Source organism: Pseudonaja textilis, chromosome 2, assembly GCF_049901715.1.
Source record: "Pseudonaja textilis isolate UNSWEBS1 chromosome 2, rPseTex1.2, whole genome shotgun sequence".
NCBI lineage: Eukaryota > Metazoa > Chordata > Lepidosauria > Squamata > Elapidae > Pseudonaja > Pseudonaja textilis.
The window spans coordinates 229,569,935-229,585,945 of record NC_141991.1 but is presented as its reverse complement, the minus strand read 5'-3'; the positions used below and the strand labels follow the sequence as shown (position 1 = coordinate 229,585,945).

The following is a 16,011-nucleotide window of genomic DNA, read 5'->3' as shown; positions in this document are numbered from 1 at the left end:
TTTTCCGCAAAGCACCTGGCCTCAAGGTACGAATCAGAGTAGTGAGTTTCGGGAAGTGTTTTAAGTACTCTGCGAAGGGGAATTGAGAAACGCCGTTGGTGTTGGTCCTTATAAAACTAAGGGTCATTCTTGGCAAAGAAGAATCGGGAGGGAAGGAGATTGACAGCCACACACACACACAAAAAGGTGAAAGCTGCGTTCTTCTCCCACATTTCCAACAAAACGAAACAAAAGTTCCCGCCCACTTTTCCTTTTCAATGCGCTTTTAGCCTGTTTTTAAATTGGGGGACCTTTTTTTCTCCTCTCCTCAGGCGCCGGGATCGTCCCGAAAAAGAGAAGCGGGAGGGCCCCCACGGACGAGAAGCGGGAAGGGAAAGAGGGCCATTGGGAGAAGAGGAGCGCCGAGCGATGACGTGCGTAGCGCGCCGGACTGCCGCGGCACGGTGGTGCGTGAGCCGAGGTTGGTGGCGCGAGCTTCGGAACGAACCAGCGGGAGGCGCCTGCGCCAGACTGAGGACCCCCGTGAAGGAACCGCGGCTTCACCGGTAAATGAGGGAGGGGAGAGAGGACGAGGGCACGCCTGGCTGTCTCCGCCCCGTCCCTTCTTCCCGTCCGGTCAGGATGCGAGCCAGCGAAGGCCCCGCACTCTGAGGCGGCGGGCGGCCTGTCGGGACTGAAATGAGCCGAGGGAGTCGCTAGTTGTGAACGGGCTCGAGTCCTGAAATGTGGATGGGCTTGTGCGCTCCTGAGGGAGAACCAGCGGCCGTGTGTAGACTGTCTTTTCTCACTAGGTCTAGGAGATGCTTTGCCTAATCGATGCTCTTTTCTTTCTCATGTCCCGAAGCCTTGGCTAACAAACATGTAACGGTCCTACGACTGGACGTCTCGTCAAAGTCTAGCGCTCACGAAGGTCGCTTCTCCTAGAATAACGAAGAAAAGTTGTCCCTGGTAGAAATCTTTCTCGGTCACCGATACCCGCAGGAATAGTTTCCTCCGAGGTTGCACCTGATTTATTGAAAGAGGGAATTCTTGGAACCTTGAGTTATAATGGAAAAGGCAGTTGCAATAGGTCAAGTAACTTTATTTAAATCACTCATGAACCTCAGTCATCTTCTCTTTTAAGTTTAGGCGACTCAAACCAACAAGCAGGCTTCTATGTTTAGGAACGATATAAAAATATAATCTTATTAAGAGAAAAAATGATTAAGCAGAATGATTATGCATAGTCTGGAGAAAGTTAAAGGTTGGTGTTTAGGGATTCTGCTGTTTTAGTACAGAGCACATATTTTAGTACAGTGTATTTTCAACCTTTCACTTATTTTTAAAAGTGTCTGGATCGACCAACAGTAAACAACAACCCTCAAGAAAGTACTTTTATAGCCATATAGGTGTTCTGTTCTTATATTTTTTTATGAGTTAGTCTAATAAGATAGGGCAGCACACTAAAATTGCAATCCTATGTATGATTACAGAGGTGAAACTCTCCTGATCTTTGTGCTTCTGAACAAGCTTGAGCTGAAAATTGAGCGTATTTAAAAATATTCCAGGACTCCCACTACTTTGTATCTGTTTGCTAGAAAAATAACATAATATCTTTTGCTTCAATAAACAAAAATGAGATGGATAAGGTAGTTTCTAAAGCATTGGGAGAAAGGAGGATCCCTTGGGTCATTCTTGACAGTGCCAAGTGATAAATTTCATAAGGAATCTAACTCTAGATGTGTCAGTTGCTGCTGCAACTTTTCTTCTTCTCCTACCAACTTTCCTTGATTGATCCATTATAGATAGAAATTCATCACAAGGTAAATTTTAACTGCTATACTTGGCTCCTGAGGTAGCATGTATAAAAGCCCAGGATGGAAACAACCACTAAACGAACAGCACATGGAAAGGAATGAGATCAATGGGAAACAGAGGGCTGGTTTAGCAGATCTTTGTGGCATTGGAGCAGCTGCATATCACTTTTTCCATGTGAGTTAAGAAGTGCCACCAGGAGGAAATGTAAATGGACTTGCTTAGCATCCATTTAGACTGCTGCTATGTATCAGTGGGATGATTATTACCTATTGAGAGATACTGCTTTAAAGTGTGATGATTGCGGATCTATACTTGTGCACTTGGGTATACAGTACTTAAGAATATATGAAACTGTTAATTTGCATCCTCACAGATTCCTCTTATCCATGCGCTCTTTTTCTGCCCTCTTCTGATGTTTCTGTATTCAGCTGCTGTTGATTTCCTGGAAAGTTTTATTTCTAGAAGGCTCAGTAAATCTTTTCAGTACAAAGACCAAATATGAACTGATCTAGTTTTTCTTCTCACAAAACTACCTTGTTATGTTGGCACTTCTAATATGAAGCTGGCTTCCAGCCATCTAATAAACTGAACACAAGGACATTTAACACAGACAAAATAAAGTTCTTTGCCTAACATGTAATGTAAGCTATGGAATTCATTGCTAAAACTGTGATGATGGCCACTAACTTGGATGGTTTTAAAAGAGGATTGTATGAATGCATGGAGGGGAGTTCTGTCAGTGTTACCTTCAGCCTAGGGCATCAGGCTCCAGATATCAGCTGCAGAGCAATAATGGTGAAGGAAGGGTATGTCTCTGTCTCCAGCTTTCAGGTACTTCATAGACATTTGGTTGACCTTTAAGAAAGACAAGATGTTGAACTAAAGTGGTTCTTGACTTGGACTCCTACTCTTTTAATATTCTTACGAGTTGTTTCTGAGTTTAGTGTTATTTTAGGAACAAAGAACGCAGTCTGAAAATTAGCAAAATCAAGATAAAGTCAATGTGGTGTCATCTTTATTATTATCCAGTTTTTTTTCTTGCACGTGCTATTTCAATTTATTATAAAAATCAATCTTCTAGTTGCAGTGTAAGCATGCATAAAAGATTGCATACATTTTCAAAAAAATTAACTAAACGTGCCTTTTATTAAATCAGATCTTTATAGGACGGTTTTATTTACTTCCTGTTTTAGTTGGAATTATATTGAAGGATTTTTTTAAAAATTGATTACTGCAAGTTGCTCTTGGACAATTATGCTGATGAATAATTGGGCTTCTGTTATTTCTATATATTTTCAAATATTAGCTGGTTATTTTATATCATTTGTCACATTTGTCTAAGAGCTTGTTAGCATGAGGACTAATATTGAACAAAACAAATCAGTACTATATTTTTGTTGGACCTTGAGCATAACTTAAAATTGTATTTATTTAATGGGTGACCATTATGATTACAGTTATACATGTTTATATTTTCAGTACTTGAAGTCACTGATAGCTAGTGTGTGAGTACCATATGAGAGAGTATTGGAAGAATGGATAAAGTTTTTTTTTAATCTGGGGTCAGGTCATATGCGAATTCTTTATTGTGATCTGTATTTTTTATGAGGTTTGTTGCTAATAATTGTTGTAGATAAAAAATTAAATATTTGTAAATTTGAATGTCCCTAATTCTCATTTAGTAAATACTTAAATCAGTACAAAAGAAGCAATAGGACCTCTTAGGAAAGCTAACAATGCATTTTTAAAAATGTTTTGAATAGATTTTCATGGATCTCCATAGTGCCAGTAACATTGTTCTTCAAGTCTTGACCCAAGCTACTAGTCAAGATACTTCTGTATTAAAACCAGCAGAGGAACAACTAAAACAGTGGGAGACACAACCAGGTTTCTATTCAGTTTTGTTGGTAAGTTAAAACAATGCAATTATATTAGTTCAAGTATCTCTTAATAATCATCTTTTTTATTTACCCTTTCTCTATTTTCCTATAAGGAATAAATACTTTGTATCTATCATAGCAATTCCTAAATATACCTGTATTACATAGCAGATGTGATGCTATTATGAGCACATTGGTAATTAAGTTTCTAATAATTTAATTTTTTTTAATGTGTTCATTGTTTGAACTTTACTGCCAAATATATATGATTGTGTTGTCTGTTTTGATGAACTTTGATGAATGCTGCCCCAGTTTAAAAAAAACTTCTATAAAATGAACAAACAAACTGTTGTGGATTATTTATTCAATTTATATATTATATATAATAATCATCTCCTTTAAATGAAAGGATTTAGGATATCCTTAGATTCTGATTCCTGTTTGACACAAAGAACACAAGAGGAAAAACTATTAGGAAATGCATGCCTTTTGATGGTTGAAAGTTAATTATGTGAAGAAAATACACACAATAAATACTGTAATAAATTCAGTATAGAGTACATCCCAGTAACTGCAGTTGGTCACATTTTAATTATATTGATAAACTATGCATATGAATTATAATTAAGCTAAATATGTAGCTAGATGGAGTATTTCTTTTCTTTCAAACAAAAAGTGCTTTTTTTCTTTGAGTGTCACCTGCTACAGTGTGTGAATATAATACAAGAAACTGGCCAATTATCATTATCCACTTTGAAATAAGAATACAGAACAACCTCTATAGCACTCAGACACTGTTCATGATTAAATTAGTATTCTGAAATATTCTGAATTAATATGACATTGAATTAAATCCACAGATCATACAACTAAATATGTGAATTAGGAAATTATGTGGAAATTATATGGAAAATATTCGTTGAATATATAATCTATCTGCAACTATTTAAAGCAGCAATATCTTTTCCTGAAATTAAGCCTTCCTCCAGTAATTGCCAAATAGTCTTGGGAAAAGAGAGATGCTCTAAGATTTACAGACAGATGTTTATGACTTCATATGTCAACATTTTCTTGGGAATCAAAATCAGAACATTTTAATTTTAAGCCTATGCTATATATCTTAGGCCAACAACTATAGCATTTTCAAAACTCTATTCTCTATGTACATCATGCACTACCACAAAATTTGGGAATATAGATACTTGCAACTTTGTACAATACCTAAGACACACTATATATACTGTATTACCGTTATACTAAATTCTGTTTGTTTGTTACAGAACATATTCACTAACCACAGTTTGGATATAAATGTGAGATGGTTGGCTGTTCTATACTTCAAAAATGGAATTGACCGCTATTGGAGACGAATGGCAGTGCAGTAAGGAATACTTTCTAATCTTCTCTGTCATCCCTGCAGTTATACTTTCAAAAATTATTTCCTGATTTGAAGCAAGCAGTCCATTATCCAGCTAACCATAATTTCAGAAACCAAATCTCTTCCGTCAACATAATTTACTGTATACTGTATACTGTATACATTACAGTACATACTGTATACTCAGTCGTTCATGAATTAAGGAAAATATGTGTGTCCTAGGATAATGTGGCAGGATCCAATCTGAGTTGGTCACCAAGACCAGAGGTTTGTTCTTCCAAACTTTCAGACTCATGCTGGAGCTTCTCATCAAGGAACTTCTCAATCTCTAAGATGTGAGGACAGCTGAGTGTACACATCCTGTAGATTGAAAAATTCCCTAAGGATAGGCTTTAGCATGAGCCTGAAAGATTGGATGAACAAACCTCTTATCCTGGTGACCAATTCAGAATGGATCCTGCAATCAGTAGTTCACTTGCAGTCTTCTTTTTTTCAGTGAAAGAAAAGATCAAAAAACCCATTGAGCTCCAAGCTCTGAGCTTCTTTCTTAGATCTTCAAGGTTATTATAATATGATAGTAGTTATTTTCAGTATCATCTGTCTCCACATGTATAAACAGAAAAGGATAAATGTTTGGGTTATTTTGCCACACTCCAGGTCCCTGCATCTAGCAAACAACAGACTAGATAACTGATGATTATAAATATATTTCAGCTCCTCATGGCAGAAAGTTACAAATTAATTCACTCCTTTTTTTGTATTTTTGCCCAGTTCATCCTCTTTATGTCAGATATATATTGCCTGTTCTTCTCATCTGCTTTCTCTTTTTTTTCTTTCCCTGAAAGCTTAAAGCTCTCGTTTGCTACTCTTAAATCCTTTTATATACAAATTAAATTAAAAATAACAATATAGTGAAAAATTATAAGCCTCTTTTCTAAGATAATTTCTGTGAATATTAACTGTTTTTCTTTTTAATTTAGTTTATTTTGATTCTGAATAGTAAGATTTTAATTTATTTCAAGTTTTAATGAACTTCACAGACTGTCAAAATTTTCAAATCATTTAGTAATAAGGAAAATAATCAAATAAGACTGTCATTGAATATAATTTCTATTATTCTATAGATGTCAGTGTTGCAGCACATGAATTTTACAAAAGAACAATCATTTTTAATATTCACTTCATTTATGTTTAAAGCATATTAGAAAACATTGTCCCTGCTTATATTTGTAATATCAATTCATCTTTTTTACTATTTTCATTTTGTTACACATTTTGTCAGTTGAACAAATGTTCTCATTGAATAAAAAGTGACAAGTCTGACAATTTTTCACAAATATAGCAGTTGTGTGAAATCCTGTCAAATATACGCTACAAGGGAAATTTGTTTTTAACAATAACATATACTAAGAGATACCTGTTATCTTGTTTTCAAATGATCTAAAACTGTTAATAAAACATAGAGACAAGTATTGCACTAAGAAGGAGCAAATAGAATCTGGATCTGTGTTTTTAGTAATCGAACTTTTAATCAGATTCCCTGTACCAAAAGTAGTGTTAAAATTTAAGGTTTTCAACCACTTATTTTTTGCTCTTATTTGGAACCTAATGAACAAAGGTTGATTAAATCAAGATATTTCTCTTTTAAATTTATAAGTTCTAATATCTTAATATTCTCCTATATATTATATAAAGAAATTATTGTAAGGCCTAGTTCAGCACCATGACAATTTTGAACAATCACTGAATGAGGATTGTAACTTGAGGATTACCTCTTTAGATCAAAATGCATTACTGTAAAATATTCTACAGTATTGCATTATTCTTGCTGATCATAGAAACCTCTCTAAAGTTTTCATGGTCATTTCTAATATAGGCTTTAATTTTTCAATAAACAGTGCTCTGTCAGAAGAAGAGAAATCTACTCTGCGTGCCGGACTTATTGCTAATTTCAATGAGCCAGTAAATCAGGTTAGTGAATATAAGAAAATTGGATCTGTTGATGCTTTTTTGAGACTGTATTTTTGTGAAAAATTTTTTTAAAATTAAATGGGTTCTATCTTAACATGTTTCTAAGAGTAGATTTAAAAGTTCATTAGCATAATCATCAGACATTTTACTCCATCTGATTTGTGACATTATTTGAAAACTATTATAAGTGTTATAAACTGTTCCAATTGAAGCAGGGTGTTGTACAATTTCCATCTTTATAAATCAGATTAAAAATAATTAATACTGTATTTGGGACAATTATATTCTTGTTGGATACATGATGTTGAAATGCATTCTGGACAGAGTGGGCGAACTGAGACTTCCTGATGACTCAGTAGGAGAAGAAGACAATTAACAAAACTGAGGTTTTTTTCCATGTTGTGTATAATCAGTATATGGGTATAAGAAAGGTACTGTAGTTGAAGTTCTAGATTCAGTACAGGCTTGGAGTCTCTTTATAAGAATATAATGTAGTGGCACTAGGTCAGCTCAGAGAAAGTCTTGCCATGTTGTTATTAGAGCCAGTGTTCCTGAACTAAAGTCAAGTCACCATATACATTTCTTTTATAAGTTTTATGTATTATTTCTAGTAATCTTTTGGGCTGTGGAAAGGAGCAAAGTAATAACAGTAGTTGTGTATTCACTTTTGAAACAAAAGTGTGACATTCGTAAAATGAGCATTTGCCTTCATTTGTGACCATAAATCCTTTATTATAAAGGACAGTTGATTATTTCAAATTTCTTTAATTAATCATTTCCTTGGTTTTGCTCTTGAATTTTCCTTTGTAAAGAATGAACCATTTGTAATCATTATGAATCATACGGATTCATATCTTTTTTAGGTTTTTCCTTTATGTTTTTTTCCAAAAAGATCATAGTAGATAAGGGTTTACTGAGCCCTAATCAGAATTACTTGGCCATTTTGGAATTAACTGTTCTGAGAAGATGCTATCAAGCATGCAATAAATTTTGGGTATAACCATTTCAATTACAAGATAACTGCCTAGAGCTCAAAACAGGGTTGATTTTTTTTTACATCAAACCCACTATCTTGTGACACCTTAAAAATTATTGATAGTACTAAAAATCCGTAGAATGAAAGTATAATGTGTGTTTATAGTATATTGAATTTTTTAAAATACTCATTGTAGGGCTTTATTTGGAAAAAGCTGGACAAGGAAATTGCTTTATGTTTAATCATTTAATTGGCCCATTTAGCCCAGTAATAATATCTGCATTGACTGGAAGGAATTTTTCAAGGATTAAGTGCAAAAAAGTTCTAATTCTATTTGAAAAACCTGAAAATTAATCTTGAAACTTTCTAATTCTGAGATTTGTCACTCCTGTGCCACCAACTATAACTGTCCTATAATTATTTGGAGACAAAAAATCTCCCCCCCCCTCTCTCTCTCTCTCTCACACACACACACACACAGACACACACGCACACACACACACACACAGGGGAGAGAGAGAGAGATTTCTCATTAAAATATTGCAGTAACATTTTCTTTCATCAAAGTTAATTTTATCAAATTAATAGTACTTCATAAAAAATAGCATTGGATTTCTGTGCCAAATACACTTTCCACAGAAGTGTACATTATCCTTCTCTGTCTTTTACTACATATACAGTATATTTTGTAGTTGTGTCTTATTTTCTCTTATTTTTGTTATGTAGATAGTTAATTTCACCATCAAAGTAAAAATTAGAAAATATTTTAACCACACAATGTGCATTTTATATGTATCCACCCACCCCTGGGACAATTAATCTACAGTCAAAATCTGCATATAAGAGAATAGATGACATGGAAAAGTCCCTAAGGCTTATGTACAAAAATATTTTAGAAAAATATAATAATTCCAAATGCAGTTGCAGCTATGCTCAATAGTCATGGAAAATTAATTCGCTACTTTGAGGAGAAACCATTGAGAAAGAAAATACAATAATATTTTGTATAGACTGGTTTGGAAAAATGGGTGAGATGGTTCCATACCACACTATTTTCTTTCTGAGTCTATTTGTGTTAACTGTTTTGTTTAGATCTGCAATGTATGACACAGTGTTGCTGAATTTTCAATAGATGTGATTCTGTTTTGATTATAGCTTAGTATGCCTTGTAGCTTAATGTTGAGTATTTTGTTTGACTATCTTTGCAGATTGCCACACAAATTTCTGTACTGATTGCAAAAGTTGCTAGGCTGGATTGTCCTAGACAGTGGCCAGAACTTATTCCTGCTCTTGTAGAATCTGTTAAAATTCAAGATGACCTTCGCCAACACAGAGCTTTACTTACCTTTTATCATGTTACAAAGACTTTAGCATCTAAACGTCTTGCTGCAGATAGAAAACTTTTCTATGATGTAAGTATGAAACTTTGCTTTATTGGATATATTGTTTCATTGCTAAAGATGAATATAATTCAAGAGTTGAATAATTTTGAGTTCAAAATGCCTCTCTCTAGAATAAGATGATTTGGTTCCTTGGGGTTAGTTTTTACATTGAACTGGTTCTGTTTCTAATCCCATTAAGCCATTTTAATCTGGAAATGTTTTTGGTGAGGTCAGAACAACTTTGCTTCAAAATTGAAGAGTGTAATTTCAAGCTAAAAATAATTCATATTCAAAACATTTTACACATTTTTGCTTATTATATTCAAGACAGATGAAAAACCTAGTGCTGAAATCTTTAAATTTAAAATATTTTTAAAATCTTTATTATAACTGATGAGGCACACTGACAAAATCTGTCATTCTGAAGATGACTTCATTTTTATTTTAATTAATTAGATTTATGTGATGCCTATCTCATCTAAAGGTAGCATTTAGAGATCACCATGATATGTTCCAGAGATATCAGTAACCCCAAACTGTAGAGAATCCCAGTAAATGACGGTTGTTTAAGTATCTTCCTTTTTTAGAGGAATGGCAAATTTAGTTTCTTAGTTCAGGTATTTTATATTAACTGGCAAATCAATTTTCTGATTTGTTTTAACTTGGCAAACATTTTTGAATGCTGAGAGAATAGGAAAAGATGCTATGAGATGGCACAGAGATTCAGATCAGATGTGAGAAGTGCAATATGAAAAAAAATCAATCCCATGCATACAGGCTTTGTGTAAGAGCTCATGTTGCTGTTTTGATGCTTGATTGTATCCAATTTAACTTTACTCATTAATAAAATTGCAGTCCTGATTGCATTTGTTTAAAAAATGGACAGCTTACTAAATAAGATTTGCTCTGGGTAAATATGCTTGAGTATCCCAACAAACGGATCAATTAAATTTTCGAAGTTTGTAACAGCTGGATTATAGTTAGCTACTGAAACCTATTGTATTTATATTTATTTTAACTATGAAATTTTTTTAATTATATTTTTGCAGTTAGCTTCTGGAATTTATAGTTTTACCTGTTCCTTGTGGAATCATCATACAGATACATTCCTTCAACAGATTTGTCTTAGAGATGAAACAACTATGAGTAATTCATTAGAAAGAACTCTCTTATCATTGAAAGGTAATTGACAAAATATTATATTTAAAATATAGTATCATTGTGAAATACAATGTCAGATTTTCATCTTTAGCATATGACATGCTATCTTGGAGGAGGAGATTAGTTTAAAGAATTAATCAATCTCTCGGGTTAAAAAAATGTAAAATATCTTCCATTTTTCTTAACTTATCTTTTGATCATCAAAGATAATTCCAAATAGGAGCCCTGGTAGTGCAGTGGTTAGAATGCAGTATTTTAGGCTAACTGTCCACAGTCTGGAGTTGGATCCTGACAGGGCTCGAGGTGGAAGTATATTGCAAAGGTCAGAGATTGGAGAAGATAGGTAGCTGAGGCAGTCCCTTGGACTGGGAGAGAATGGCTTGAATTGGTGGGTAGTCACTTAATGACCCGTGATTCTCAGTTAACTGTGGCAGTGGAGAGTGCTGTGATTGTGATCATTAAGCAATGCAGTCACATGTTCTCTTGCTTTGCAACCACATCGCTTTACAATGGAAATTCTGGTCCGTTTATAAGTTGAGGGCTATCTGTAGAAATGTAAATGATAATAATAGCAACAATTTTTTTCCGGGTGTTTTGAATAGCCTCTTGAGTTGTCAGACAAGGATACATTTGTGAAATAATTCTGTACTTGTAATAACATTAAAACTTTCTGAATTATTAAGATTAATACATTTTACTTTTTTTACTAGTTCTTTGCATATAAACTACAATGCTAAAATTGTCCTGACAAATGTCAAAAGCTTTAAAGATATTTGATTTTGAAAAATTAAAATTGTGAGAGAGTGTTGTTTATTTACATGATGATCATATTTAGACATTAAAGTTATCCTTCTAAAAACTTTCCTAATGTGAATAAACAGTATGCTTTGCTAAATTTCTCCTCTCAGAGGGAAACCTGAAGTAGGTGTTTGAGTGAGAATACTACCTTGTTTCCTTTCCTTGTTTACAATAAGACATAATTATAAAGAATGCTTTATTACAAGCCAGTAATTGGGATTTGATTATTAGAATTGTTTTATTATTATAGAAATATTGTGTATTATTGAATTTTAGATCAAAAGGCTAATGCATTTTATATTTGTAAGTATATCAAAGAAAATTAGAAGCTATCCTTTTCTTATTTTTTCCTTTTTCCTTATTTTTTGGACCTTTCCCTTCCTAGTTTTTTCCTTTTAAATTATTTTTTGTTGTTGCTTTTTATATATTAATTCTTGTAGAAAATCAATAAGTATATTAAAAATAAAACAAGGCCAATGAATAACTTTTGTGATGTATGAAATAAGACTCTTAACTTTTCAGTGCTTCGCAAGTTGACAGTTCATGGGTTTGTGGAGCCTCATAAAAACATAGAGGTTATGGTAAGTAAGTGTTTATTTTTTGTAAATAAAGTAGCTATTCAAAAAAGGTAAAATACTGTATATTCTTAGATGTCTAAAGATGAGTTTGAGCATAATGATAACACCAAACTCACATTATTAAAGAGCTTCTGCTTGTATTTTCTTGCTGCACGAGTGGTTAAATCTGAAAGGATTTTTCCCACCCGTGGTTTGTATAACAATATTCAAATTCTATCTTGTTAGAAGAAAAACAAGAGATCTTCTTCAGGCATAAACTTTTTGGGGCCTTTGACCTTTAAAGAGCGTGCTGGAATTGTGCTCCACAAGTACACAGGGAAAGGAAATACATTCTTTGTGTAGTTAATAATTTTCTCCTCTTGTCACATTAAAAATATTAGTTTTATAATAATTTCATGAAGGGCTTTTAAAAAATCTCAGGGTGGTAGTAGCATCCTTTCCAATTAACACATTTGTTAAAGAGACTAACTCTTAAGCCATAATCGTTTCATCCAATGTATTGCATATAGAATCAGAGTCACTGATTAAATGAATTGCATCTCATAAAAGCTTATGCTTTTATTAAGAAGATATGTTAGTTGGAAATTTTTTTTAGCGGACTCTTAATTTGTTAATACCATAGATTAACATGACTCTCCTTCTACATTGTCTAGGAAGGGCTTCTGCACTTCCCTCATAGATTTGGATTGTTCTTTGTTTATTCCTACAGACTTACTAGTTTGTTTGATTAGCTATAAACAATTTTGCCTTATTAGTATGTTTAAATTGGAACCAGTAGCATTCAAGATATTTGGAAGTGTTATGTTGGAGAAAATGATGAGAATATCTAACTGATAAATTTAAGAATTATTTATATTTGCTTTGTTCAAGTAACCCTGTTCTTGTTCCCTTACTTGTTGCTTTGGATGCTTTAGTGCAACAAATACAATTATTTTTAAAAGCAAATGTAACATAATTTGCATCTTTGGTTTTTATTTCCTCAAGGGATTTCTTCATGCAGTATTTGTACGATTAAAACAATTTTTGGAATGTAGTAAGTATTTTAAGACTTTGGGATACCGTTCTGTGCATGTATATTAGGGACCAAGTCCTATTGATTTCAAAGATTTGAGTTTTTAGTAATTTTTTTAAGAATGTGTTTAAACTTGTTATCTAAACTGTCTCTTAATGAAATACTTTATTATATTGGATTGTTTAGTTAAAGATAAATGCATATATGTTCTGGTTGTACTTATAGTTATATTGCCTTCCATTAATATCTGAGGAATGGAAGCTCTAAATCTTGAATTTAATTGAAAATTCACTCCTGGAAAGTTCATTTAAATTTGATTAAGCTGATTTTGATTAGTTGATTTCATTTATGTATTTATCACATTTCTATATTGTCCATCTTACTTCATGATTCTGGTAAGTTTATAATAAAAACAAAAAGTAATATAAAAGCATTAATTAGAGCATAGTTAAGAACAAAGTTAAAAATAGTTAAAGACAGAGAGAGCTGCCTCATGTCACCGACCACCCCCATGGTTTTGCATATCACTCTTCAACCCCCATTCCAATTGGCAATGCCAAGTCTTAACATGCTTTTGCAAGGCTGGAAGGAGGGGTCCTGCCTCACCTCTGAGGATATGGTGTTCTAGTCCATGGGGCCAACGGCAGAGAAGGCTTTCTTCCTGGATCCCTCCAGTCAAAATTTTTCAGCTGACAGGATTCCCCAAATATACCCATTCTGATTGACCAGATAGGCAAAGAGAATATGATTGGGGTGAAACAGTTCCACATATAACCTGGTCCCATGCCATGAAGGACTTTAAAGCTGATAAGCAGCACTTCAAATTGATTATCCTATCAGAGGTCATCCAAGTGCTATTTCTGTCCCATATATGAGCCTGAAACCTGACTGGAAGAGGTCCTGAAACGTGATTACAAGAGGTCTAGGTAATCCATCTCATCCAGGGTCTCTGGAGCCCTAAGTAGATCATTCTACTGCTTCTTTGTTCCTAAATTATGCATTTTGCTGTATTAGATAAATATATGTGAATTTTTTGGCAATAGCTTTTAAGAACTATTGAGTCATTTGAATTAAAGCCATAGGTCTGTCTAAGCATGACTGATATTTTTGTACTTATAATATACATTAATTTTATTTATCAGGTAAAAACATAGAAACAGATAATGCCTGTAGGGATCGGCTAGAAAAGACTATAATCCTTTTCACTAAAGTGGTAAGTTTCTATAGCCACCAATCTTTAAAATTTAAACTAAATAAATTCTTAAGATTTTAAGCAGTTTTTAATGCAACAATTATTCTATTATATTAATAATCAGTATTAGTAGAAAATGCTGTCTTACAAAATGTGGTTTGCATAAATAACTAACATAAAGGATCAGCGAAAAAAAATAATTGGAGAGTTATTAGAATTAGAGACTAAAATAAATTCATTATAAATGAAGTTTGTGAATTTCCTTGCGAATTCCCCAGATTCTGTATTTACCCCAAGGCTAATACTAGAAATACCTTACTAAAGTCTGTAGTTCTTGCTTCTTTATCTCGCTAGTTGTGTGAGTGCTGATATTTGCCTAGAGACCACAAAGGAAGGCTGAGTGCAAAAGTACTGATAGACTTAAATCTACATTATAGATTTAAAAAATTCTGGTCCAAGCCCTCAATATGGGCTTCTCCAGAATCCTTCAGAATTACTTTTTTTTTTTTAAATCATCCAAACCACTTAAGGAAGATAAACTACAGATTCAGCAATCCACACAATACCTGATTAGAAAAGTTGTATGTGCCACCCAACAAAGAATACTGAGGCTACTACTTTGTTTTCTTCATAGTTTGGAAAAAGAGTACATCAAAAACCATCCTTGATCTAAAATGGGTGAATCTTTGTATAAGCTGCAGGATGTTTCAAATGAAAATTGGAAATTGGAATTATTATGCTTTATAATTTTGTTAAATGTGAATAATCTATTAAACCTTAAATGCCAAATATGCCTGGTGTATTGTTTTTCTGAAAGTTACCCATATTACTTTGAATTATTATTATTATTATTATTATTATTATTATTATTATTATTATTATATTGATCTTTGGAGTGGTATTCTCATGTACACATATATATTTTCAACTTTTAGCTTTTAGACTTCTTGGACCAACATCCATTTTCATTCACGTCTCTAATTCAGAGATCATTGGAATTTTCAGTAAGCTATGTTTTCACAGAGGCTGGTGAAGGAGTTGTTTTTGAGCGTTTCATTGTCCAGTGCATGAATCTGATTAAGATGATTGTCAAAAATTATGCTTATAAGCCATCCAAAAATATAGAAGGTAATTTTTTTTAGTTCAGTGGAATTCATAATTGCTTAGTCCTTTCTAATATATTAGTAAAACACATATTTTCTTCTTGTGAACTATTTTACTGCAGATAGCAGCCCTGAAACTCTTGAAGCTCATAAAATAAAGGCATCATTCTTTATATATCCAACATTAATGGAGATATGCAGGCGGCTAGTTACTCAGTACTTCTTGTTAACTGAGGAAGAACTAACAATGTGGGAAGAGGACCCTGAAGGCTTTAGTAAGAAGTCTTTCAGTTTAATTCTACTTCAGTAAATAGTGTTCTGGTTTTCTAAGTAGTAAATGCTGTGTATTGCTTGCTATATAATTATGATTTCTGTTAAATGTTTTGCATATAAAAAGCTATTGTTTCATATGTGTATTCAAGAAATTGACACTAAAGGATAAATATTGGATGAAAGTTTTTAAAAAGATTTTTTTTTTTCATATATAGTTGTTGAAGAAACAGGAGGTGATTCTTGGAAATACAGTATTCGGGTAAGTATATGGCATATAATTTAAATTAAAACCTTTTTTAAATATGAAAATTAACCAGTGAAAACTTTCTAACTGCATGCTAAAGATAAAACCAGGAGAGTGGAGTTTTGAGTATAACAATCAAACACTTAGCAATTTTTGAAGTTACAGTGGACCTCCTTAGAGCTATCTATGACCTGTTTTTGAAGTTCTAAGGCCCCTCCCCCGTGGTCAGGTAGTCACATTTTGGGTATTTGGTAACAATTTATGAC

The 16,011-nt window shown here is 33.3% G+C and overlaps 1 protein-coding gene and 1 long non-coding RNA gene across 2 annotated transcripts in view; one reads left to right on the top strand and one right to left on the bottom strand.

Moving 5' to 3' along the window:
- Positions 1–16,011, bottom strand: part of LOC148127406 (uncharacterized) — a 679,100-nt gene that overhangs the window by 187,250 nt on the left and 475,839 nt on the right. The window lies entirely within an intron of this gene.
- IPO11 (importin 11) overlaps positions 407–16,011 on the top strand; it is a 65,926-nt gene continuing 50,321 nt past the window's right edge. Inside the window, exons 1-13 of the mRNA XM_087927242.1 lie at positions 407–545; positions 1,785–1,971; positions 3,561–3,704; positions 4,958–5,058; positions 6,954–7,026; positions 9,211–9,414; positions 10,434–10,566; positions 11,866–11,924; positions 12,906–12,954; positions 14,076–14,146; positions 15,061–15,253; positions 15,351–15,503; positions 15,717–15,760. Coding sequence (XP_087783368.1) covers positions 1,840–1,971; positions 3,561–3,704; positions 4,958–5,058; positions 6,954–7,026; positions 9,211–9,414; positions 10,434–10,566; positions 11,866–11,924; positions 12,906–12,954; positions 14,076–14,146; positions 15,061–15,253; positions 15,351–15,503; positions 15,717–15,760 — 1,356 coding nt within the window. The 5' untranslated portion in view covers positions 407–545; positions 1,785–1,839. The remainder of the gene's footprint in view (positions 546–1,784; positions 1,972–3,560; positions 3,705–4,957; positions 5,059–6,953; positions 7,027–9,210; positions 9,415–10,433; positions 10,567–11,865; positions 11,925–12,905; positions 12,955–14,075; positions 14,147–15,060; positions 15,254–15,350; positions 15,504–15,716; positions 15,761–16,011) is intronic.